The sequence below is a fragment of the Ziziphus jujuba genome, chromosome 12 (genome assembly GCF_031755915.1).
Source record: "Ziziphus jujuba cultivar Dongzao chromosome 12, ASM3175591v1".
Classification (NCBI taxonomy): Eukaryota; Viridiplantae; Streptophyta; class Magnoliopsida; order Rosales; family Rhamnaceae; genus Ziziphus; species Ziziphus jujuba.
In genome coordinates, this window is record NC_083390.1 from 18,764,267 (window position 1) to 18,790,772 (window position 26,506).

General features: G+C 32.0%; 2 protein-coding genes across 3 annotated transcripts; both read right to left on the bottom strand.

The window, feature by feature from the left end:
* Positions 1-2,298: 2,298 nt before the first annotated feature.
* On the bottom strand, positions 2,299-10,277 carry LOC107406416 (probable RNA-dependent RNA polymerase 1). Of its 2 annotated transcripts, none has more exons than XM_048463294.2 (5): positions 10,088-10,277; positions 8,583-9,060; positions 5,667-7,561; positions 4,778-4,928; positions 2,299-3,274 (listed from the first exon to the last, which is right to left on the bottom strand). In XM_048463294.2, the coding sequence occupies exons 2-5, from the start codon at positions 8,853-8,855 to the stop codon at positions 2,435-2,437; spliced, it is 3,159 nt and encodes a 1,052-aa protein (XP_048319251.2). In that variant the 5' UTR covers positions 8,856-9,060; positions 10,088-10,277; the 3' UTR covers positions 2,299-2,434. The 2 variants fall into 2 exon arrangements, with proteins under 2 accessions (XP_048319251.2, XP_048319250.2); XM_048463293.2 differs by having other exon boundaries at positions 8,583-9,138.
* Positions 10,278-12,422: 2,145 nt separating this feature from the next.
* LOC112493102 (RNA-dependent RNA polymerase 1-like) lies at positions 12,423-20,253 on the bottom strand. The gene is made up of 5 exons (XM_048462447.2): positions 19,974-20,253; positions 17,970-18,520; positions 15,026-16,905; positions 13,644-13,794; positions 12,423-13,430 (listed from the first exon to the last, which is right to left on the bottom strand). The coding sequence occupies exons 2-5, from the start codon at positions 18,480-18,482 to the stop codon at positions 12,606-12,608; spliced, it is 3,369 nt and encodes a 1,122-aa protein (XP_048318404.2). The 5' UTR covers positions 18,483-18,520; positions 19,974-20,253; the 3' UTR covers positions 12,423-12,605.
* Between the last annotated feature and the right edge of the window lie 6,253 nt (positions 20,254-26,506).

Here is a 26,506-nt window from a genome sequence, read left to right on the forward strand (position 1 = left end):
GAGATTAGATCGAGAAAATATATTGAGACGATCAAATTGAGAGAATGAACACTCATTCAAATATTATGCATGATACAATCATAACCTCGATTTTTTATTAAGTGAGAATTTCCTCTTCGTGATTTTATTATTATTATTCTTTTCTATCCAAACTAAAGAACATGTAGGTACTTAAGGTTAACGTATTATATTTCTGAGCATTATAACTATATTTAATTATTATTATTATTATTGGTTTTTCTTTTATTGGGTAAAGTGTGGTACTCTTCACATTAAAGGCACATGGAATACACACTTAGAACTATCATGTATATAAAGTATCCGATGCCTAATCTCTAAAAAATGGTCAATTTGGTGAATAATTTGTTGGGTTTAAAAGTATAAAATAGTTATATATTACGTTACCAAACAAGAATTAGAGATTAAGTAATTAGCAACCATGTTATGTCACAATAATATATTGTATAAAAAAAGTATGAATGTAATTAAGTAGCTGATTTACCTTTTTTTTTTTTTTTTTTTGGGTGAAAAGCAGCTGATTTACTTTTGTCTCAGGTGGGTGACATTTATTTTGGGTTAGCATCGAGAAGGACCACAATCCGTTAAAAGTAGATTATTTTTCACTTTAGCTCTTTAATCTATTAATCCGTACCACATAATATGGCAAATTAAGTAGGTACAGTGTATAGGTTGGTCCCAACATGTTCTTCTTGGGGGTGACAGCCTATACAAGTCAAATTTCATAATAAAATTAAATTATATATTTGAAAAAAAAAAATTAGTCTACATAACTAGAGAATAGTTAGCTAGCCTAGCTAAGCTATATATTATTCTTTGTTAATTAATTAGGATTATTTCTTATATTATAAATATATTGGTTAATTAGGATTATTTCTTATATTATAAATATATTGGTATTAATTGTATTAATTGTACAACAAATGCTTTTATAAGATTTTAATCTAGACGTTGAGATAGAGGGATTTGGCACAGTTGAGTTGACACTTTTCCCAAAGTTTAAGTTGATAGGAAATTGATTATCATTTTTGTATGCTATTTCTTTAACATAGTTTCTTTTAGACTTTTATATTTATTTTATATTAAATTTTGAATTCAGAACTTTTTTATCTGATTTTAATAATAAGTTGAACTAGCACTTTTTTTAAATGCTTAAATTATTAGAATATAAATTTATTATGTATATCAAAGTATGTTTAACAGGTTTTGTTATTTATGGAAGTAAAGCACACCTCTTGACACCACCCACGACATTATAATTTTTTTTCTTTTTTGGGATAAAACAACATTATAAGTTATGGGAAACTTTAATTAATTACAAAGGCCAATATATTAGTCTTGAAAAAAATAACTGGAACCAAGGAAATAAAAATAAACAATAATAATAGATTTAATAAAATGTTAACAAAATTTTATGATAATATTGAATTGATTTATTTTTTATTTAAAATTTTAATTTTTTATATTTAAATTATATGAACATATTAATTAATAATATTTTAATATATATTATTTAATAAATAAATTTGGTAATTTTGATATCTTTGTATTACTGAAAAAAATAAAGTAAAAGAAATGGTTGTGTAAGAGCATTGCGTGCATGGGCATCGCCCAGTAAAATCTGAGATGATCTTAAAGGCCCAAAATCCACCACCAAGGCCCAATCCTAGCCCACTTTTACTCATAGTTAATCTATTCAAAGATTAATTTCCTTAAGCCACAGTAATCTCTCTCTCACAACAGCAAAGTATGTATGGATTTAACTAATATGATTTTATTATTACAATTAACAAAAATTGACATGGTTTCCTCTGAAAATGAAAAGGAATTCGAATCCCCAGATGACATGACGAAAGAAAATTTTATAACTAGAGTTTTTAATCAAATGTATTTCTTAATCCCAAAATAAGTAAACACAACTGGTTTCATGAATTCATGATGTAGTTGAAATCGGTTAAATGCATTAGCTTCCACATTATGCCAAATAATTAAGTACTTTCTCTTTCTTTTCATATATTTTGGTGACCAAATCCAATTCTAGTAATATATATGGAAATACATGCATCAATTTATTGAAAAGATATGATTTTTTTTGGCCTAATAAATAATATTATTAACTTCTTGAGACTTCAGATTGAGCATGGAATTTATCAGCTGGATCAGGACAGCTAAAAAGGCATAAAATAGAACCTTCACAAGCAGGCTAGCAGAACCTCCAAAACCAAGAAAAGAAGCCAAAACATCTTTCTGGAAAAGATTATAACTTCCGTAGTCTCAACATAAGAAAAGGAATTTAATTTACAAAATATAATATGGTTGAACATTCATAGTCAAATTCTGCCATTCCATTAAACACCAGATGAGTCTAAACAGAAATTTACATGCTCAAAAGACTATTTATTTAAGCTAATTTTTATCACCTCAAATGCAAACCATAACGGAAATGGTCTTCCAGGAAAGATCCTTGTCGACGGCGTCTTCTTATATTTGCCTTGTCCCTCTTGATACGGACCAGTTTATCATAAACACACCATGCGAAGCTGAGATAATGTTCACGATTCCTGCCCTCATTATAACTACCCCAATAACTAGGATGATACGTGACATGGTACCAAGCAGAAGCTTTTGCATATACATCATCGGCTCCATAATCAGTACCACTTCTCTTCTCATTGAACCGGTTCCTAGCTTCCTTCCTCAAACCTCTCACAGCCATGTTAATTGCTTCCAAATCCCGTCTCTTTGAAAAAGGTTTTTTCATTCTCATGATATTCCCACTAATTATTTCAGCCTCTGTTTTGATCCCATAATAGTCTAACAGATTTCCCAACTTGTAGTCATAATTGCCTTTGTAATAGAAAGCATCATCGATATAATCCTCGAAACCATCAACTTCCATGTCATGGTCATAAGAATCTGTTGCAACTTTATAAGTGAAGGATTTAATAGAGCTAGTATGCGGCGCAATGTCCTTCACCTCACGGTAAAGCTTTCCAATCACATTTTGAGATTCGTAGGTAGGTTTATCCAGCTTTTCCATAAAATCTGGATATTCTTTGACATGTAGATGATGTGGTATTATAGCCGGTATGCCAGTTTTTGGAAAATCAACAGCTATTGAAAACAATCTGGCAAGCTCTATACAAGGGCTGCTCTTGGCTTTTTGGTACTCCTTATCTGCAAAAACAGTGTGAGCATTGGCAATAATTCCCAAGCTATCATTGACAATGTAGTTGGCAAAATATTCCTGGACCTCCTGCATCAAAGGAAAATGTAAATCTAATTAACATTACGCTACTTTCTCAGTTAGCAAAGTATTTTCTGTGGCGCAAAGGGTAAAAGGGTTAAAAGCATAAGAGTATCCAAGTATAAGCATACTGGCATTGTTAACAAACTGTTCTCCTAAGCTGTTTGATGTGTCTAGTCAGTTACATCAGTGATTATCTTTTATGCATTATCTGTGTGAATTCATCAAATACATTCTGATATCAACATATAATTTATATATTATGCTTAAGAAAGAACCAAAATTTTGACATAGATGTAAATTAATACCCTGAAAGTGATAATTACAGGAAAATAAAATCTTGTGCTTACGTCTCTCTGAGTATGAATGCTTCATTTCTTTTTATCTTCTAAAAAAGGATATACACACACACGCACATCACAAGGCCCTCTTTCATGTATAGCAAATCAAATGGTCCCTCCCTCACTCCCTCACATCCACATGAACATGAAAATCATTTAAATTGATTACTTAGTGCTCATTTGGTGATGCTTACTTTTTTGGTTTTCAATTTTACCTTAAAGGTTTCAACTTAGTAGTGTATAATTTGCTTGTGTATAACAACAAGTCTACAGAAACTAGCTACAAGATTTATAAAAAGACAAACAGAAACACCAAATTGAAAATTATTTCAAATTGTTTAAACAATGAGACTCATTTTGATAAATATTTTTCTTTTTATTATTATAAATGACAAAACACAGTAGTCATTTATCATTCATGTATGTTTGATCTCGCAAACAAAAATGAAAAAGAGAAAGAGAAAAACATAACATTACCAAATAAGGGGTTAGACAAACATATACAACTCTCTCTCTCTCTCTCTCTATATATATATATATATTTATATTTATATTTATAGTTAGACTCAGGTCAAGATGACCTGACTTTTTAAAATGACGATCCCGACCTTTGATTTTATCACCTGGGCTAAAAAAACGTAAAGCCCAGCCCAGTTGTAACAAATCGAATGTCAGGATTTAGGATTAAAGAGTCAGGTCATCCTAACCTGAGCCTCATCCTTGTATATCCATATTTAGAAAATCTTTATTCATATTCTCATTGATAAATATAACAAGCAAGAAATAAAGATTAGAAACATTAATAAATATTGATTCAACACCAGTGACAGTTTATTCGTCTCGCTCTTGAGGTGAGCACTAAGAAAAAACAAAATCATAGAAATAGCAGTACCACACATTAATTAGTACAATATATGATTAGATCATGATATGGTTGCACCCAAAAAAAGGGAGGGCAGGAGTGGGAGAGAGATAGAGAGAGAATCATATTCTTGGCTTCTAGATATATAAACAGAGTAGGAAACTAGGTATAAATTATGTATATGAGGAAAGCAAATATATATAATATATTTTATATAACGTATATAAATGGTGGGTTGTGGGGAAGATGAAAAACAAAAACGGAAAATAACAATATTAATTCGAGCATAATCATACAAAAGAGAAGTACCTCCATTGTGACATCATGATCTAAGAGCAGACTTGGAGCTGGGGTGTAATCCATAGGTCGGATTTGTGTGGGAGGAATTAATTCAGAGTCCCAGCAAACAAAGTAGATATCTCCATCAAGATCACTTCCAGAACATTCATTTGGATGAGGTCTAACATTAAAATTTGGTTCGTACTATCAGTCACCAAGTTTAGAAGGAAAAACTTTTAAACAATAATGCAGAAAAACCAAGTAGTAAAGAGGCAAGCAGCACTCATAATATGCTTTAAGAATTAGAAGTTTAAGAAAATTCCAACAGTAGATTCTAAATAACAAAAGTAAATTCTAGCAAGTACACTTTTTGGTTCAGGACTTTAATTGCACGTGAGAGTGAAGATTGCTTAACCCAAATTTCAGGATATAGACCATGCAACTATGCAAGCAAATAATCCAATTTTCAAACTTAAAACGATAAAGAAAACTTATACTAGAGATATCTTTACACCATTTTTAGTGGCGACATATCCGAAACTGATACCCATTCAAATGTTCTGTAACATACTTGAAGTTGATGGAGTACATATAAATAGAGGAGAGACAAGAAAAAGAGAGAGAGAAAAAGACAGGAAGTGTAAGCTCTAGGCATTGGGCTTCCAATGGTGGCGATGAAAATTCAACATTGATCATTTGGACTACAGTTTCTAGAATTTAGGTTTCATTGATAATTTCGAAAAGTATACCTACTTTCATATCTTATATATTCAAAACCAGATATGGTGTATAAATGCAAGACATTTTCCAATGCCTACACTTTATAATTAACACCTCATTAAAAAGATATTATATTGGACTACTGGAGATTTGTAACAACAGTTGCAATGTTGCTATAAGTGCCAGAGAAGTATCTCACCTTGGTCCTTTCTGGGGAAATACTACACAATCCACCATATGGTGCAAAGCTGGCACATCCACAGCCTTCAAAACACGCACATCACCAGGATGTAAGCATGGGTTTTTTGCAACAACTACCCTTCCCTTAACAATAGAAGGCTGCTGTTTCCAACTGCTTCCTAGCATGGAGGAATCTTGAAAGAATTGCTTATATCTAGAGGCAGAAAATTGCACAAACACCTGCCCATATTCCAAGGTTCCAGTTTCATCTAAACATCCCATCAGTGCTCGTCCATTTGGGATATATATCCTTGTCTTCATCCGTAATTCCAGCAACTTTGATGCTCGAAATGTTTGCAGCATCATTGAAAGGTATGGCTCAGCATCAGGCTTATAACCGCATAGAAGCAACTCCTTTAGGATGTTGGTATTCTCTCCAGGAGGCATCAAGTCCAGAGCATCCTGTGCTCGTAATGGATCAATCAGAATGGCATCAAGCTGCTGTACCACTTGCCTTTGCTTTTTCTGGAAAGCTTGATCCTCCACTCCAAGGGTAGACAAAAGATTAATCAACTGGCGATTCAGAAAACAAGACCGAAATTTACTCCATGCTAAAACATCGAGCTTTATATTATCTGATTCATACTTGCACATACTCGTCCTCAGCGATAATTTGAATGATGAGGTTGGATCAACAGCCACAACACCTTTGTACCCACCATATCGAATCTGAAAGGCAGATGGTGTGACCCCATGACAGCCACATTTTAAGGCCACTTTCCTAGCAAATTGGGAAGATATTTTTCCAATCCCATCAGAGAAAGCATATTTCACTCCATCATACTCAACCTCTATATCAGGAATTTTTTCAATTTCATGCCTACCAACACTAAGAGTTTCTGTCGAAGAACCAAAGGATTGACCCAGTCTAGCTGCATATTTTGCTACATTTCTTATCTGGCGAAAATCTCCCATCCATGCTCTTATGTCAACGGCAGTAATTCCATTGCTAGGAGCAAACATCCATGTAGAATTTTCCCGTAATTGACTTGACGAAAATGCAAGAAATTCAAATTTCTTCTCACCAATTACAATTCCATTTCTAAGAATAGAAAGAATCCTGCCATAGAGTTCAGTTTTTCTATCCTCATTTGCAGTAGAGTTACATGGAGATAAATCTGTTGAGTACATTTTATCAAGCTCCTCATCAACAAATGAAACACGAAGAAAGTTCTCAATATCATTGGGATAATTGCGTAACACACGATTTGAGATATTTTTCTCTGGACCATAAAAATAGACTTTACATGGAGTTATTTGGACCCTGCGCACATATACCAACCCATCATCCAAGGACATTGCTGATGATTTTGGATTTCTTTTTGATGTCTTGTTCTTTCTGTATTGCTCATTAAGCCAGGTTGAAGGTTCATAGCAGCATTCTTTCAAATTATATAGTTTATCCAGGGCATCTTCTATACATGCAATATTATTTCTACGTGGATCAACCATCCTATAAAAATCAACATCCAGTGTTGGCCCTGTAAGACACCCGTGCTGGAGCAGTGAGTTAATTTTAAATAAGATACCATATGGTAAATCAACACCTAAAGGAGGACCAACAATGGGAACTAGATCCAGGCTGCAAGAAAAGGAGGAACCAGGCTCTAAGCTAAATCTCCCTCCATTCTCTTTGTAATAAGCAAAGTTTTCGCGAAAATTTGGAAGTTGGGGACCACTAGGAAGCTCCAAACATAGCGATGAAGACTGACCAATACAGCATGATGGAGTGAAATCGATTGCCCGAACCCATTGATCATCAAGGGTATCCTTGAAAAAGTTAGAGAAAGGGCCTTCATAAACGTTGCTGGAAGAGCATACATCCTTCTTATAAATTCGGGGGGCACCAAGCAACTAACAATATATAACAAACATGTTAAGACTCCTTTTAAGACCTTAGGTATGTGCAAGCAGAGAAAATTATAAGCATTGTCAAATCACAGAGAAGATAAATTGTTCACCAATTAAAGTTGCAACAGTAAAATGCAGAACTTAAATTCAGGGATTTCAAAAGATTAGTTATCAGAATTATATTGAAGAACAGAATCCCATCTGACCTTTCATAGGATAATTATAACATCATACAATTTGATAACAAAATCTCTCTATAATCTGTAAGCAACTTTTCTCTGGAACAACTACAGGCAATAAGAAAGTAAAAGTTTAAATAATAGAGCAAGCTGTCAAGAAGAGATCATAATTCATAAAAGAGGAACACTTGGCTGCAATGAGGGCTAGGCAACATATGTAATAAATTATTTCTCTTGGATGGTGCAAAGTTTTCTAAACTACCACAACAAAATAAATCGAATATGAAAAAAAAAAAAAAAAAAAAAAACAAATTCAAAACAAATTCACTTTACCAGTTGCAATACTTAATTAAATGTGCTATTCAGTGGAGAAAGCAATCTAGTCTGGTAAAACTCAACCAAGGCATGCTTTAATAATATAATAATCAATTTTCTTTTGCAATGTATTAATGATAAGGATCCATTTTCTATTATAAAAAACACCTCTTTACAGATTATTTGCAAAATTTAAATTTATCAATATTATGGAATCTACTAAATTTTTGGATAGTGTAAATTTTCCAGTAGTTATCAAACTAAAAAATTTAGATTTCTCACACACTGTAGTATAGCATTGAAGAAAAGCAAGCCATGGAAACATCCACAAGAGTCTACAATAATCCTTAGTTTTCTGAAAATACTACCAACCACAAATTTCATATAGCATGAAAAGCAAATTTGACATGGAAAAGATACAAATTATTCAATCCCTGGAGCAGATACCAAAAGGATTTGGTGAATGTCAAAAGTATTAATAGAAGATATTATAGAATTTTCCATCCATAATAAATAAATCAACTAGGAACCTGAATCAAAAGATATTTAACAGCTTCACGACGAGGACGCTGTAGTTGAATCTGCCATAAGTTCTCATAGGAAAGCTGAAGCTTATATTCAATGTGCTGGTGTTTGAAATAAAAATGTAGTTGCCGTAGTCCATTCCCAAACTCTACAGAAACATTCACCTCTTTCCACAGAACAGAAAACTTTTCCCTTGAGACCTGACAGCCAAAATACAGTGTAATGTTTTGCAACCTATGCAAAATGGTTCTTGGCTTTGGTACGATATCAACTTCCATTACTCGAGCCTTGATATAGAACCATCCATACCTTAGGCGTTGTCTTGGCAAGAAAATAATAGATTCAACATCTTTGGCCGAAGTGAATTGAACAGTAGCATAAGATTTTGAAGCCTGATTCCTGTGTTGGCGGACCTTAATAGCATAAACAGTTCCTTCCCCTGTATATCGCTCCAAAAATTCCTTAACAGTATCTGCAGATACACTACCAGGGAATCCAGACAACTGTACAGTCTTAGCCATACGAACAAAGCGAATTTCGCAGCAGTTTTGCTGCTTCACACTGACACCCATTAAACATACCCAAGATTCAGCTTGCATCCATACAATAATTTTCAATGATATGAAATCAAAATCTACATTTGTAAAAACAAATCAAAACTCTTATGCAGAATTCAATAGTGAAACCAATATGGAAAATCTTATGCATTTAGATCAAAAGTCAAATGGCCCCTTTGGAAGCAAGAATGTATGAGAAAAATTAAGAGATACATGAGTAATGTGACACCAAAACTTTGTTCTAGTTTCACCCTTAAAATGTATTAACTTTTAATTTGTCTTCCATTTTTTTCTGTTGAAATAACTTGGAAATAAATAATGCAATGTTCAATATAGGGAAAGGAAATTGGTTTATGTAGTAACTTTCATTTTAAATAAACAGTCAAGGGAACTAGAAAAGGGAGGCCTAATTTTGCTGCTTAGTTCTCCATGATTTCAAATTGATAAGTAGAATTTCACATGCAACGGAAAACATATGTTAAAATGTTAACCAAGAACAAATTTGTAAGCAAGCAATCAAAATCCATCCAAGTCCACAGACCATGCTCTCTTATAGTAAGAAACCATTCAAAAGATAGAAAGATAGAAAAGGAAAGACAAAGAAAAAAGTACATACAAACTTAAGTAATTAAACTTCCAAAAGATTACAATTAGGGGATATAAAGCAAAATTTTAATCAACAAAGTGAAAGGGGAAGCATTGCCAGAAAAAAGAACAAAAATAAAAGCAAAAAAGCATTTGGTAACACTGGGCACACCCATAGATCAAACAAAATCATTCTATCACCGTGAAAAAAAAAAAAAAAAAAGTTGAAAAACATGCTCAGACTCAGAGGAGATCAAAAACCCACAAAAATAATCAAAACCATGAAAGCAAAGGAAACCCACAATGTCACAAAACTGCAAGAAGAAAAAGAAGAAGAAGAAGAAGAAAGAAGTTGATCAGAAACGTACCAAAAAGAGAGTGAATGTTCACACCCAAGAGTGACCAAAAAAAACCTTGCTCACTAAGCAAAAGCCCAAGAACATGAACAAGGCAAAAGAACAAAGAGAATGAGTCTCTTTTTCGTCAACCTTTATGGTCAAATCTTCACTGAAATCGCCATTTGTTTACAGAATTTAAAAAAAAAAAATTTAAAAAAAAAAATAATATATTTCCACACTGACTCTAGTCAAAAAGAGAAAAAGAAAAAGTATATATATATATATATATATATATTTTTTTTTTTTAAAAAAAAGGAAAAAAAAGGAAAGTCATTCCCTCCTTCGCGGATGCGTTTTTCCTCAACAACATATTTGTGCTGACGTGGGAATCCCACGTTTGCATGAGCTATGTCACCCAGTGATCTTCCCTCTTTCTTTTTGAAAAGAAAATTTACTCACACTCATTTGAAACTGACGCGTTTCCATACTTGATTGGTCACTTTGACCTTTGCGTTTGACTTTTTCATTTAAATATCCTACTTTGCTAACACGTTACAACTTTGCTCTGAGCTCGAGCACAGTCGATCATAACTTTTTCAGAGCATTTAAATTTAATTTAATTAATTTAACTCATACACTGCAAAGTGAGTTGAGCTTTACCTTCTATATAATTTTTTTAATAAATTCATTAATTAGTACACAATTTTTTATGTATAATTGTAATTAAAATTTTATATTTTTTAAATATTAACTTTTTTTTATATATGATAATGGAAAAAAAAAAAAGAGAAGGTAAGTTACAATTATTTATAGAAAAATAAAAAATAAAAAGTAACTATTAATGTACCAGTGAAATATACTAAAAAAATTTATTTTTTATTAAAATCTTTAAAAATGCTTTTCATTTAAAAATTATGCTTTACGAAATGAAGAGCATTGACGAAGATGCTCTTGTATGATTGGTTATCTTATTTTTTCCCTTTTTAATTTTGCTTTATAGAATCTTTTTATTTTATTTTTTTTTTCTAGGCTTTTTCGTTTTTCACTCTATAGTTTCAAGCTCTTCATCAACAAAATAATAATATAAACTTGAAAGTTGGAATTAAGAGAAAGAAAATAATAAGAGATGTTGAAAATATAAGATTTTAAAATATATATATATATATATAATCTACCAAAATTTGGTTTGAAACTTTTTTCCAAAATCCTTAAAAATAAAATTTAAAAAAAACAAAACAAAACAAAACAAAATGCATATCTAAGGGAAGAATATATTTCAAAATTTTGAATTAGTTAAAGTTTCCCATATAATTCCATTAAAATTTTCATCATATATTTCCATGGTAATTATTTCAGTTTTTGAACAAAAATTCCATAATATTCACCATTTTTTAAATATTTACCTTTTTCTTGCCACTCTTTTGATTTTTACGGCGGTGTTGTAAAACATACATAATAACAATACTTATACGCTTTTAATTTGAAATTTCTAAAGCTACGCTGTATGTCAACATTTTTAAATCGTCAAGTCATGAATATTTTCTCAGATTATCATGTTATGAGTAATCTTCAGTCATTTTTAGAATTATTATCTTCTTATAAGTTTAATAAGAAAAAAATATAAATATAAATAGATATATATATATATATATATATAAAAGATGACATTGAAAATCATTTGAAATAATTTATAAAATTTAAACTCATTTCAATATATATGTATACCCATTTTACTTTATTAAACTAAAATTTATTTTTAATATTGATTGGATTTTTTCAATGAATTTGATTTCATCTTTTAAATAAGAATCAATGATCATTAAATATTATGAATATTGTATATATATATATATATATATTGTGAATATTATATATATAAATATATTGCTACAAATGAGTCGCTATTATAATAGTCATTAATTATTAATCACTAATGTATATTTACCTTTTTAATAAAATAATAAATTTTAAAGAAAATCCCCTAGCTCATTTTCCTTTTTTTCTCTTCTTCTAAATTTCAAATATTTATCTTTTAATTTTTTTTTTTTAAATTCCCGCTAGCAGCCAATGTTTGGTTTAGTAGTAATCAATTTTAATTTTTATTAAAAAATAATGATGCTGAGCAAATCGAAACCATGTATCATTTATTTTAAAGATGCTTATTAGACAGTTTATTCTCTCTTTTAGTACTAGCAGTGGTCTAATTTCAATATATATATATATATATATATATTAATGTGGTCGTCAACATCCTTCAATATGTCGTCCAAGAATGTTTTTTCAACCCACACTATGTTACGGGATGTTAGCTGGATTGATATATTTGCAATAATGTAATGAAAATCAAGAAAAGAAACCAAATATCTCTAGGAAAAAGATTATTACTTGCAAGCTTCAGCACCAGAAAATGGATTTAATTTACAATGGATGATGATATGCATTTCGCAGTCAAATTATTCCAATCCGAAAACACATTCACACACTAAGACAAGCCTAAACACAAACTTTTTTTACAGGTCGAAATGATCATTGTTTCAACAGAAATTTCTCAATTCAACCGCAGGCCATAACCAAAATGTTCTTCAAGAGAAGACAGCCCCAGACGCCTTCTTATACTTGCTTTATCCTTCTTGATCTCAACCAGCCTATCATAAACACACCACGCGAAGCTCAGATAATGATCACGGTTCATGCCCTCGTTGTAAGAACCCCAATAGCTATGGTGATATGTGACATGGTACCAAGCAGAAGCCTTTGCATACAAGTCATCAGATTCACTTCTCTTCTCATTGAACCAGTTCCTGGCTTCCTTCCTCAAAGCCCTCACGGCCATGTTAATAGACTCTGCATCCCGTCTCTTCGTAAAAGATTTCGACATTCTCAGGATGCTCCCGCTGAGTATTTCAGCTTCGGTTTTGATCCCATAATAGTCTAACAGATTCCCCAACTTGTAGTCATAACTGTTTTTGTAATAGCAAGCATCATCGAGGTAATCCTCGAAGCCATCAACTTCCATGTCAGGGTCATATGACTTCCTCGCAACTTCACTAGTGAAGGACCTGATAGAGCTGGTATTTGGTGCAATGTCTTTCACCTCGCGGAAAAGCTTTCCGATCACGTTCTGTGATTCGTATGTTTGTTTATCAGGCTTTTCCATGAAATCAGGATACTCTTTGACATGCAGATGAGGTGGTATCACAGCTGGTATGCCTGTTTTTGGAAAATCAACAGCTATCGAAAACAATCTTGCAAGCTCTACACAAGGACTGCTCATGGCTTTGCCGTACTCCTTATCTGCAAAAACAGTGTGAGCATTGGCAATGATCCCCAAGCTGTCATTGACTATATAGTTGGCAAAATATTCTTGGACTTCCTGCATCATAAGAATATATAAATCTAATTAGTATTCTTTGCTCTCTCTCTATATCTCTCTCTATACACACATGCACAAACATAGAAGCAGAATGCCGTCTAAGGGCATGAGGGAAGAGAATTATACGCATAACAGCAAATTATATATGTGCACACATTAAGGAAAAGAAAAAAAGGAAACAAAAAATAAATAAATTCGCATAGCGAGAAGTACCTCAATTGTGACATCATCATCTTTAAGCATACTTGGTGCTGGGGTATAATCCATAGGTTCGATTTGGTGTCGAGGAATTAATTCAGGATCCCAGCAAACAAAGTAGATATCTCCATCCAGATCACTTCCAGAACATTCATTTGGGTGAGGTCTAACACATTTACGATTCAGTATCAGATCAGTCACAAGGTTCATAAGGAAAATGCATAGAAACCAAGTAAAAGCACAGGCAAGCCGGACTGTAATACACTTAAACATTAAAAGTTTTAAGAAAATTCCAGTAATAAATTTCTGTCATTACAAACTAAACCTCGACACATTTAAACAAATAAATATTTGCCCTACACCAAGTAAATTATCAATACTGTTTTTGTTAAAAAAAAAAAATGCATGCAGTGGAAAATAAATTAATAAAGACTGCATCACACAGTGCGAGCAGATTTGATGATTCAGGTGCATGTGAAAGTGAAAATTTAAGTACCACCCGAAATTTTAGAATATAGAACTACAATCAACTACGAAATTTTCAAATTTAGACATTAAGGAAAGCTTCTACAATGTTTCCACCATTTGTATTGAGCCACATATCCCAATCCCATACTCATTCAAAAGTTTTTCCAGACTTTAAGAAATTGTCTGTGTAACATATCGAACGTAACACCACAATGAGAAAGAAGGAGAGAAAAGAAAGAACAAAATAAGGGGAAGGATGCTCTTGGCACTAGGCTTTTTGTGGCTGAAGGGCACTGTGGAAGTTTTCTTAGCTTGTTGGCAATGGAGGTGAAGTTGGGCTATGATGATTCAACATTAATATTATGAGTCAGTCACAGCTTCTTAAAATAGGAATTACGGATGAATAACAAGAAGCGATTGCACAGAGATAGAGATGAAAGGAGGCTGCCAAAATTGAAAAACTCCGATATTTTATGTTTAAACAAACCCAAAATTGGAACCCAATTCCAATAGGGCCTATTTACATATTCATTTAATGACAAACAAAGAAATCCTAAGCAGACATAAATAGTCTCAAAACAAATAAAAAAAATTCTAAATTAACTTAATATGTTTGACATAAAGAAACACTAAAGAGACATTACCAACTATCAACCTCCTGATCCTCAAAAGCATACAATGAACTTCATGAGATTTTCCACAGCAATGATTTTTGTCTACCATGCTCAGTAAACCTACTTAAATTTTTTTCCTTTTTTTATTCATATATTTAACCAGAATATATGGTATTCGTGTATAAAATTCATGAGTCTGTTCCTTAAGTCTAAACAATATAACTAAAATTATAAAAATAAAAAAAATAAAACAGGAATACTGAAGATATGTAATATCGTTTTCAATGTAGCTTAAGTACCAGAAATGTATCTCACCTTGATCCTTTTTGTGGAAATACCACGCAGTCTACCATATGGTGCAATGCTGGCACATTCACAGCCCTCAAAACACGCACATCCCCCGGGTGTAAGCATGGGTTTTTCGCAACAACTACCCTGCCGGTAACAATAAAACGTCGCTGTGTCCCACTGCCACCAACCATGGGGGAATCTCCAAATTGCCTATATCTTGAGCCAGAAAATTGCACAAACACCTGCCCATATTCCAAGGTTCTAGTTTCATCTAAACATCCCATCATAGCTCTTCCATCTGGGATGAATATCCTTGATTTAATACGTAACTCCAGCAACTTTGATGCTCGAAATGTTTGCAGCATCATTGAAAGGTATGGCTCAGCATCAGGCTTATAACCGCATATAAGCAACTCCTTAAGGACGTTAGTATTCTCTCCAGGAGACATCAAGTCCAGAGCCTCCTGTGCTCGTAACGGATCAGTCAAAATGGCATCAAGCTGTTGCACGGCTTCCCTTTGCTTTTTCAGGAAAACTTGATCCTCAACTCCAAGGGTAGACAAGAGACTAATCAACTGGCGATTCAGAAAACAAGGCTGAAACTTACTCCAAGCTAAAACGTCTAGCTTTGTGTTATCTGATTCATACTTCCACATACTCTTCCTCAGCGATAATTTGAATGGTGAGTCTGGATCAACAGCCACAACACCTTTGTACCCACCATATCGAATCTGAAAGGCAGATGGTGTGACCCCTTGACAGCCACATTTTGAGGCCACTTTCCTAGCAAATTGGGAAGATATTTTTCCAATCCCATCAGAGAAAGCATATTTCACTCCACCATACTCAACCTCTATGTCAGGGATTTTTTTAAATTCATGCCTACTAACACTTAGAGTTTCTGTCGAAGAACCAAAGGATTGACCCAGTCTGGCCGCATATTTTGCCACATTTCTTATCTGGCGAAAATCTCCCATCCATTCTCTTATGTCAGCTGCAGTAATTCCATCGCTTGGAGCAAACATCCACGTAGAATTATCCCGTAATTGACTCGATGAAAATGCAAGAAATTCGAACTTCTTATTACCAATTACTATGCCATCTCTAAGAACAGAGAGAACCCTTTTATAAAGTCCAGTTTTTGTAGCAGAATTACGTGGGGATAAATCTGTTGAGAACATTTTATCCAGCTCCTCATCAACAAATGAAACACGAAGAAAGTTATCAATATGATTGGGATAATGGCGTAACACACGATTTGAGACATTAATCTCTGGGCCAAAGAAATAGACTTTACATGGGGTTATCTGGACCCTGCGCACGTATACCAACCCAGCATCCAAGGATATCATCGGTGATTTTGGAGGTCTCTTCGATTTGAAGTACTTTCTATACTGCTCATTAAGCCACGTTGAAGGTTCATAGCAGCATTCTTTCAAATTATATAGTTTATCCAGTGCATGTTCTATACATGCAACATTAATTCTACGTGGATCAACCAACCGATAAAAGGCAGCATCCAATGAAGGCCCTGTAAGACACCCTTGCTGGAGTAGTGCGTTAATTTTAAATATGATATCGTATGGCAAATGCACATCTAAAGGAGGACCAACAATGGGGACCAAATCCAAGTTGCAAGAAAAAGGGAAACCGGTCTCCAAGCTAAATCTCCCTTCACTCTCCTTATAATAAGCAAAGTTTTCCTTAAAATTGGGAAGTCGAGGACCACTGGGAAGCTCCAAACATAGTGCAGAAGACTGACCAATACGACATGACGGAGTGAAATCAGTTGCCCGGACCCATTGATCATCAGGAGTATCCTTAAAGAAGTTAAAGATAGGGTCTTCATATACATTTCCTGAAGAGGGTACATCCTTCTCATAAATCCGGGGAGCGCCATACAACTGCAATATATAATATAAACATGTTAAGAGTCTTTTAAGACTTCAGTAATCTGCAAGCAAAGATAACCATTTTGAAATTACAAAGATTATTAAGCACAAATGGCAGTTGAAAAAGTAAACTGAAGAGCTTAAAATAAGGGATTTCAAATGTTTGGTTGTCAGAATTAAGCTTGAACAACAGCATCCCATGTAATCTTTCATAGGATAATTATGAAACATCATTCAGTGTAATAAGCCAATTTCTTTATAAATGCATTCATAGTAGATGCATTAGTTTCTCAAATAAATATAGATAAAACAGCTGGGCAGAAGGAAGAGAACATACTTCATAAAAGAGGAACAGTTAGCTGGAATGAGGGTTGGCAAGCAGAACACATCTAACCAATCATTTCTCTTGGATGATGCAAAGGAAGATTCAAGCTTTCTAATTCAAAAATTTTGATAAATGAAAGATGATCAAGATAAATAAAACGTCACAAACCAATAATTGAGATATACATCAAAATGTCTACCAAAAACACAAATGCATCAAAACATGATTTTCACTTCGCCAGTTATTATACTCAATTTCTAAATACCCTATTCATGGAGAAAATCCAGCCTGGTATAACTCAACCAAGGCATGCTATGATAACATGGTAATAAATTCTCTATTGCCATTTATTGGCGATGGGGATCCATTTTCTATATGTCTTATAAGTAAATATTCACAGAATATTTGCAAAAATATTCCATTCACCTAATTCTGGAATTCAATAAATTTCTGAAAAAGTGTAAATTCTCCATGGAATTGAGAAAATCAGATTTTCTCACAAACAAAAAAAATAGCATTAACTCATCAGGGAAAGCAAGCCATGACAACACCCACAAACTATTCTTAGTTTTCTTAAAATAATGAAACAATAATTTAACGTGGCATGACAAGCAAATCTGACATAGAAAAGAAACAAACTGTTCAATTCCTGCAGCAGAAAAAAAAAAAAAAAAGGTTTAGGTGAATATCAAATGTATTAATAGAAGATATCATAGAATTTCCATTGATAAAAAACAAATAATCTAAGCACCTGAATCAAAAGATATTTGACAGTTTGACGAGAGGGACGATGTAGCTCAATCTGCCAGATGTTCTCATAGGAAAGCTGAAGTTTAAATTCAGCGTACTGGTACATGAAATGAAAATACATTTTCCGAAGTCCAATTCCAAAATCTACAGAAACATTCTCTCGTTTCCATAGAACGGAAAACTTTTCCTTTGAGATCTGACAGCCAAAATGCAGCGTTATGTTTTCCAACCTATGCAAATAGGTTCTTGGTTTGGCTACAATATCAGTGTCCATTGACCGGGCATTGAGATAGGAAGTCCCATACCATAGGCGTGCTTTAGCCAAGGAAACAATAGTTTCAGCATCTCTGGTGGAAGTGAATTGAACAATAGCATAGTATCTTCCCCCATTCTTAAATTTGCGGAGCTTAATAGCATAAACAGTTCCTTCTCCTGTACGGTTCTCCAGAAATTTCTTAACAAGTTCTGCAGACACAGAAGAAGGGAATCCAGAGACTTGTATTGTCCTACCCATCCAAACAAAGGATTTTCCTGCGGCTTTACTACTATATGCTGCCACTCATTAAAGATATAAAAGACTCAGCTTGATATCATATCTAGCTTTTACTGATATGGAAAAATCTATATTTTGTATAATAAACAAGTCAGAGCTGTTAAGCAGAATTTCAAACCCACATAATACTTCAACATGTTTCTATTTTTCTCCATCTTTTGTTAAAATAACTTGCATATGCAATATGAAATATGGGAAAGTATCAAAATTCAGTAAGCAATTAAGAGGACTAGAAGCAGGAGGTCTGCTATTTCTAGTAAAATCTCAAACTTACAAGTTTAGTTCTCCTTATTTTCAATCTGGTAAGTGCATATAAAATTACCACCTGAAAATGCTAAAAATTATGCTTAAGAGTTGTGATATATTAAGAGAAAGTTGTTAAACTAAATTTGTACGATTATACAAGGAAGGCTTCACCATGATCAGCCACTCATAGGCACCTTTTTGGTGCCATCATTTGCAAAACTTGCAATCATTCTGGTAAAAAGCTTACTATAGAAGGTCAAAAAAATTTTGGTTAGACAGAAGTTTTAAGGGAAAAAAAAAAAAAAAAAAAAAAAAAAAAAAACCGTTTCAAACATAAGTAACAAGAAGAGGTCAAATGCAACAATCATCGATAGATATTTAAAATATTAGGTAGTGTATATCATGTTTTACAGAAGGTAATTTTTTTGCATCTCTTCCATGGATTCAATGAAATTTTAAGAAACAAGCAGAAAATTTTAGATCTTCAATTCATCATATTGGTCCCTGATCTAATTAAAAAAAAAAAAAAAAAAAAAAAAACAAACCAACTGACTGGAAATATAGGTAGCCAAACATGTTCATTCTTTGTTCGTGCCAGAATTTCTAAGAATTGGGTTTTACATGAAATATGAAAATCTTAACTTACAACAAGTAGAAATCTAGAATTTTGAAAGCCGCTATCTAAATAACAACAGAAAATCGCCACACGGGTTTAGAAATTGCAGGTAACAGCCAAAGGCTCAAATTAGAAAGCCAAGCAAAAGTAATTAGAGAATGAAATAATATGTTAAAAACGTTTACCGAGAAACGACTTTTATATCACGTAATCAAAACCCATCAAAGTCCATAAAGCATACTCTTTTATATGAACAAACATAAAACGGTTCAAAAGCTAAAACGATGATAAACAGAAACACATTAGAAAAGTACACCCCAATTTCTAGGCACCCATAAAAACAAGAAAATTCTGCCCAACAAATTGGAACAAGAAAGCGTCCCCCCCCCCCCAAAAAAAAAAAAAAAGAAAAAAAAAAGGAATAGAAAACAAAAGAAAGACACCTATTTGCTAACACTAGGCACCCATATATGAAACTAAATCTTTAAAACAGATCCAAAACCATCAAGGCAAAATGAAAGCCAGAAAGTTCTAAAAATTGCATGAAGAAGAAGAAGAAGACGTTATCAGAAAAGATGAGAGAAGCATACCCAGGAGTGATCAGAAACCTTGCTCTCTAAGCACAAAGGCAAAAGAGCCAAATCCCAAGAACATGAACTAAGCGAAAATAAAAAATAAAAAAAGAAAAAGAAACACAGAGAGATTCTTCGTCGTCAACCTTTAGTCAAGATTCACTAAAATCGCCATTGCAAAGAAACTTCACTCTCTCAAAGTAGTCCCACTCACTCTGCTCCAAAGAAAAAGAAATATAAGAAGAATTAACAAAGAAAAAGACGACGGAAGCTGGTCCATGATTTTCTCCTTCGCGGGTCCATTTTCCTTTTTTCATTATATAATATATATATATATCTATTCATGATGACGTGGCAATATGACGTCGGCATTAGCTATTTCGTTCAATGTTCTTCTTCTGCTTTTCGTTCCTCTAAAAATGCTCGAACCCACTTGAGGCCGACACGTTTAGACGAATCAACGGTCGGTATTGACTTGTATATTGACTTTTCATTGGTAGATGTTCTGTTTTGCTTACACATCTGGACTATGCGGCTGCTTTCGAGCGCAGGAAATCATAACCTTTCCTAAATTTTAACAATTATGAATTGCACTTGGATGCTTTATTTTTTTTTTTAATTTTTTTTTTATTTTATTTCACAAAACCTCCGCATAGCGCATCAAATGCATTTTACATCCCAAAATTGTTAAAAATTATACTACAAACAGTTTAACAGCCATAGTGCACAAAAAACCTAACCATATGGACTAAGGTACCCAAAAAAAATAAAAAATAAAAAATAAAAAAATAAGGATGAAAGTGTGACTTTAGTTATAAATGAAGAGCTCAAAAAGCTACTAACCCTAAAAAATTATTTCCTGCTTTCCACGTTTCCTATAATCATATTATTATTCACCCTCATTAAAACTTTAAATTAATAGAGACAAACTATACCTAATATATTTCTAATATTTTGTTATTTCATGTTTACCTAACTATGAAAAATAATGAAACTACTAAATAGAATACTGCTTAGGGTATAAACCTTTTTATTGTTATCTTTAGATACCAGCTCACATAACAGAAAATCAATGGTTGGTAAAACGATAACATAATATAAATAAATAAATGAAGTTTGAACAAATTAATTAAACAATATCATATTAATTGGTAAAGAAAATATAAATAAATTATCATTTATTAATTATTTACCAATTAATGTGATCAATGATTTTATTTTATTTTATTTATTCCCTATTGAATTTCACTTATTCGTATTTAGTTAATATTATATTCCAATCAATAAAATAAATTGTCAGTAAATGAGCCATCCTAGAATTATTGTTAAATGTTGTAAATATATATATAAGTTTTACATATTATTTTGGACAAATCAAAAACATCTGAAAAGAATCAAACCGTTTATATGAATTTTCTACCACTATACCACAATCATCGTGGTAAATCCTTCCTCTATCCAACAAAACAGTAAATATAGCCAATGAAATGAAGCCATGTCAGCTTGTCAACGGTTACTCACAAGCACGTCTATTGCCAGCTGAATGACATTTCTCCATTCATTACTGATGTGGATAAAGTTTATTGGTTAATGTAAAATTTGGTGTGTGGTAACGATCATACCAATATAAATACTATTTTGTTTTTTTTTTTGGGGTAAATATACAAACTAAATATTAGACACTTTGTTGAAATAGCGAAGCATATGTTTTATGCTTTGGATGGATTAATTTTGTCAAAAAAATGCTTTTACAACCAACTATCAGACCATTCTTCAAGAACAAACAAATGTGTAGAATTTGATTTTGGGTCTTGCACTTTTATAGGTATTACTTTATTAGCTATACCAATGAAATAAAAGAGAAAAAAAAATGTCAAAAATAAAAAGGAAAATTTCTAATTTTTGGTTGGTTCATAGTTAATGAGTTAACCAAAAAAAAAAAAAAAGGAAAAAAATTTTAGTGCCTATCCAGATGAGTACTGAGATGACCTAGCGAAGGGGTGCAAGAAGTACTAACATATTATTTGGTATCCAATTTTATATTATTTGAATGTAAAATGAGAATAGTTTAATTCAAATATAATTATAATTACTTTTACAATTCAAAATTTGAAAAAATTACGAAGTTAAGCGTGTTTAAGCCAAAATTCCATATTAAATGTTGTAGTTAAATTGTCAATAATATCGATAGAAAATAGCAAATCAACCTAATGAAGACAAAATGTTACAAAACTATAATTATTGTATAGTATCCAAAACACATCGACTTGCCTTTAACATTTTCAATTTTGACATTCAATTTCCAAATTAAGTTATTTTTCATTTTGTGCATATTGATCCAATTATTATCAAATTAATCTTTCAATATCAATTGAATGGTCTATTTAACTCAACAAAGTATAAAATATCCACTTCAATTTATACAATTTGCATCCCATACTTTATAATTACAGCAAGAGTTAAAAAACCATAATTATCAAATTTATAGAAAGCATCGTGATAGAATACTCAATATAGTGGATTTTAAAATTTATGATTTAAATTACAATATTCTAAAACTAAAATTTACTTACATGCAATTAATATGTTAATTTGTTAATTAAATATGCACAAATAGTAAAGTTGAATAATAAAGCAATAATACAAATAAATAAAGGACAAATTTTGTTTAGACCTTTTATGGTTTACCTAATTACATTTTTTTTTACCATGGTTTTGGAATTTTATCAATAACCTTCATTTACTTTCATAATTTATCAAAACATACCTTACATACCTATATGTCAATTTTTATCAATTAATTTTAATATTAAAGGTTATGTTAAAAACAGTTTAATATTAAAAAGAAATGTTAAAATCCAGTACTAAACCCTTTTTTCATGGACGGACACATACAGTTCTTTTTTCATTTATTTAGGGAAACATTTGTTTTAGATTCTTTGAATTTTATTTTAATTACATGTCAATCTATATTCTTAAAAAAATCATGGTTAACCATCATTTTTTATTAAATAATTTTAAAAATTAAAAATTATAATTATATTTTCACAAATGATAGTAAATTCTATAATCCTTCCACAGCAAGTAGAGAATGGTGGGGAACATGATCATTGTAACTTTTTTAAACTATTTGACAAAAGTTTGTTAGCATCGTACGACTCACTTTTGCTCAGCCAATGGATACCAAGTTTCTTCACTTTTTTTATTTTCGTGCACGCTGTGCAAAAGTGAGTCGTACGGACTTTTGTCAAATAGTTTAAAAAACTGACATGACCATGTTCCCCACCATTCTATACTTGCTGTGGAAGGATTCTGGGACCTACTAAAATTAAAATATATATATATTTATTTATTTAAATTGAGTTATAAATTATTTTATTATTTCAGGGATATATTGAGTATGCCACGTCAATTATTAAATAAATTGTTAAACAAATTTGGTATAACTTACAGTATATTCTAATCTAAAAGGAATTCAAAATTTGAATATGTTATCTCAATGATTTTAGCACCAGTCAAACCTACTATTATTGCTTAAAAAAAAAAAAAAAACTGCAATGAAATGTGCAACACTATGAATAAATATATATGTAGTTACCACTAAATATATATATATATATATGCACTAAAATTAGCATTACACTCCAGCGTGAAGGTAGAAACAGAAACAAATTAATAGTAAGATTCCTAGTAATAGTTTTGCTCCGGTGCGTGTGAAAGCCCAACAAGGTTCAAAAAGCAAAGAAAATAACAAAACTTTAGCAAAATAATAATAACAATAATAATAAAACCAACTATGAAGGATGAGGACTCTGATACAAAGGAAGGAAACATGGGAAAATAGGGGCAAGCATAAAGCGAAGTGCTTTATTATTCGCCAAAACGCTTCAAAATTGCGAGAGACAAAAAAAAAAAAAAAAAAAAAAAGAACGATATTTTAGAAAAAAATTATATTTACTAAAAAAACTGATATGGATAAAATTTTAATTTTTAAAGAAAAATGAGTGTTTTTTTTTTTTTTCATGTGGACATTACAGAGGACATTTCTCATAAATATCCACATAATCATAAGGAAATCTTTAAATATGGGATAATATGAACCCCACATAATCATTTACATGTGGATCCCAACTCTTCGTAACAGAGGAGGTTGTGCTTTCGTAAGCACAATTAAATTTTTCGTATGAATACTATATTCTAGTCTAAGATTATTATTATTATTATTTTTATTTTTTTGCCAATGTGCAGTCTAAGATCACTTGTTGTGCAAGTTAGTTCGGGCCACTGATAAATTCCCAAGCAACTCAGTGTTTGTTTTTTGGGGTGCATTCCCAGAAACTTAATGGGGTTGTCACTTCATGAGTCCTTTTATGTCAATTTTGTAGTATGCTCTTTTCTTTTTTCTTTCTTTCTTTCTTTTTTTTTTTTTTTTGGTAGTCAAGTCAACACTTCTCCAGCAACGAGTAGACTTGTACTCTCACTGTCACTTCCACTAGTTACACAAATTTCCCATTTTACAATATATATATATATATATATATATTTTTTTTTTCAATTGCACCATGTACGAATTCCCTTCAATATTTCATTCTTTCTTATAATTGATAGTTTTAATTGTAAATGCAAAACAAAGTAAATAAAACAAATTAACCCAAACACCTCCTATCCTGATTTCTGATTTCTTTGAAGGCATAGAATGTGGTCCAATTGATTCACCGAAACAAAAATAAAAAATAAAAAATGTGGTCCCTTTGAGTGTCACAAAAACCACAAACTGATGATGTGGATTTGAAGAGTACACTGTTGGATGGCTATTTTTTCCAATTTTCCATCATGTATCCACGACAATTGTGGGGGTAAATTTCAAAGATTCTATTCTCTTTTATTCTCTTTTAATATACGTGTGGGATCCACACGGATACGATAAAACTCATCCCTGTAGGTCCCACACATACATCGGGTAGATTTTTTCCACAATGTGATATAATTTCCGAATCATCTTCTACCAGCATGAATCAGGGCTGTAAAGGATGGGATTATGACCATTATTCTACTTAGTTTGTAGCCAAAGATAAAGTTTGAGACCAAAGGCTTTGAACCTGACCATCAACTGTATGTCTCTCTCCATTTCATCCAATCCGCTTGTATTTTTATTTTTATTTTTTTTGTTTTCTTTGGTAATAAAAAAAGTTTAGTGTGGTAAAAGTTGATCTACTTATAATCTCAAATGATGAATCTATCTATATTAATTATATATATGGTAAAATTTAAGCTTTTGCTCTTTGTAATTTTTTATCAATTTATCTGTAAAGATATCTAATCCGATGAAAAATGTGAATATATAGATTAGATGAGCTCTAATTTTTGTGCCATTGAAGTTTTTTTTTGGTGAATGTGTCATCGAAACAGTTGTTTTGTTATCTTTTGAGCTCACTCTTTCAGGTGACACTTTTTATCTCTCATACGATGATATAAACAAGTGAAGAAGCTGCGTATGATTGGCTTTGGCAGAAAGCGAGTCATATGATGATGAAAAACAAGAGCTTTTGTCTTATAGTTTAGAAATCTTACGATGACCATGTACTCCACCATTATTGATGATTCTCTACTTGCTGTGGAAGGATTGTGGGACCCGCAACCATAAATTAATATTATATATATTTATTTTATCTTTTGATTGGATATTAAATGCTCCTTCTAGGAAGGTTATTTGAATTTTGAACTAATGACTTTAAAGGTATGATCCAAGTTCTATTGGTGGTCAATTTCTTCACTCATTGCTTCAATTTTCTTCTGATTTTTTTCCGATAAAGCTTACGAAGAAGTTGAATGACCTTAAATATGTATAAAGTAATGCCATTGAACCAACATGGATCCTTACTCAATATATCCGAGAAGCTACCGACGGATAAAATTTCCGAGAATGGGATTCATATGCAGTGCAAATTCAGTCCTTCAGTCCAGTTCAGGATTACTTGTTGTGCAAGTTAGCTACCAACTGATAAAATTTCCGAGAAGCTTTGCTGAAACCTAGCGGGGTTATCATTTTCATCTGTCCTTTATGTCAATTATATCGTATGCCTTTTTTTATTATTATTTTTTATTGTTATTTTTTATTTTTTATTATTATTCTCAAATGAAATTGGCTAGTACTACTGATCCCTCACATTGACACACATGCCCATAAAATAAAATAATGGGGCTTCCAGTCACAAAAACTACAAAATGAAATAAATTTGATCTTTATATAATTGATGACTAAATTAAAAAGAAAAGAAAACACACTTATCTCTACTCTGGTTTTTATTTCATTAAGACCTAGCTTACGTAGTGATTTATTATTAATATTATTAAATTTAAAATTTTTATTTTTTTAATGTAATTTGAGAATCATCTTTTAACTGCAATCATATGTCGCCACGTTCATGTACAGCATGCATGAACTAGTGCTGCGAAGTACGGGATCATGACCATTATTCTACTTTGTTTGGCGCCCGAGAAAGAGAGAGAAAATAGAGGACTTAAAACTTGACCACCAAAGGTACCATACC

Excerpts from the sequence above, each read along its gene's own strand:
- LOC107406416 (XM_048463293.2), bottom strand. The coding sequence starts at position 9,098 with ATGGCTAAGACTGTACAGTTGTCTGGATTCCCTGGTAGTGTATCTGCA. Across the intron at positions 7,562-8,582 it reads TTAAATATCTTTTGATTCAG|TTGCTTGGTGCCCCCCGAAT; the intron begins GTTCCTAGTTGA and ends ATATATTGTTAG. Across the intron at positions 4,929-5,666 it reads TTTCCCCAGAAAGGACCAAG|ACCTCATCCAAATGAATGTT; the intron begins GTGAGATACTTC and ends TTTTAATGTTAG.
- LOC112493102 (XM_048462447.2), bottom strand. The coding sequence starts at position 18,482 with ATGGGTAGGACAATACAAGTCTCTGGATTCCCTTCTTCTGTGTCTGCA. Across the intron at positions 16,906-17,969 it reads TCAAATATCTTTTGATTCAG|TTGTATGGCGCTCCCCGGAT; the intron begins GTGCTTAGATTA and ends TATATATTGCAG. Across the intron at positions 13,431-13,643 it reads ATGATGATGTCACAATTGAG|GAAGTCCAAGAATATTTTGC; the intron begins GTACTTCTCGCT and ends CTTATGATGCAG.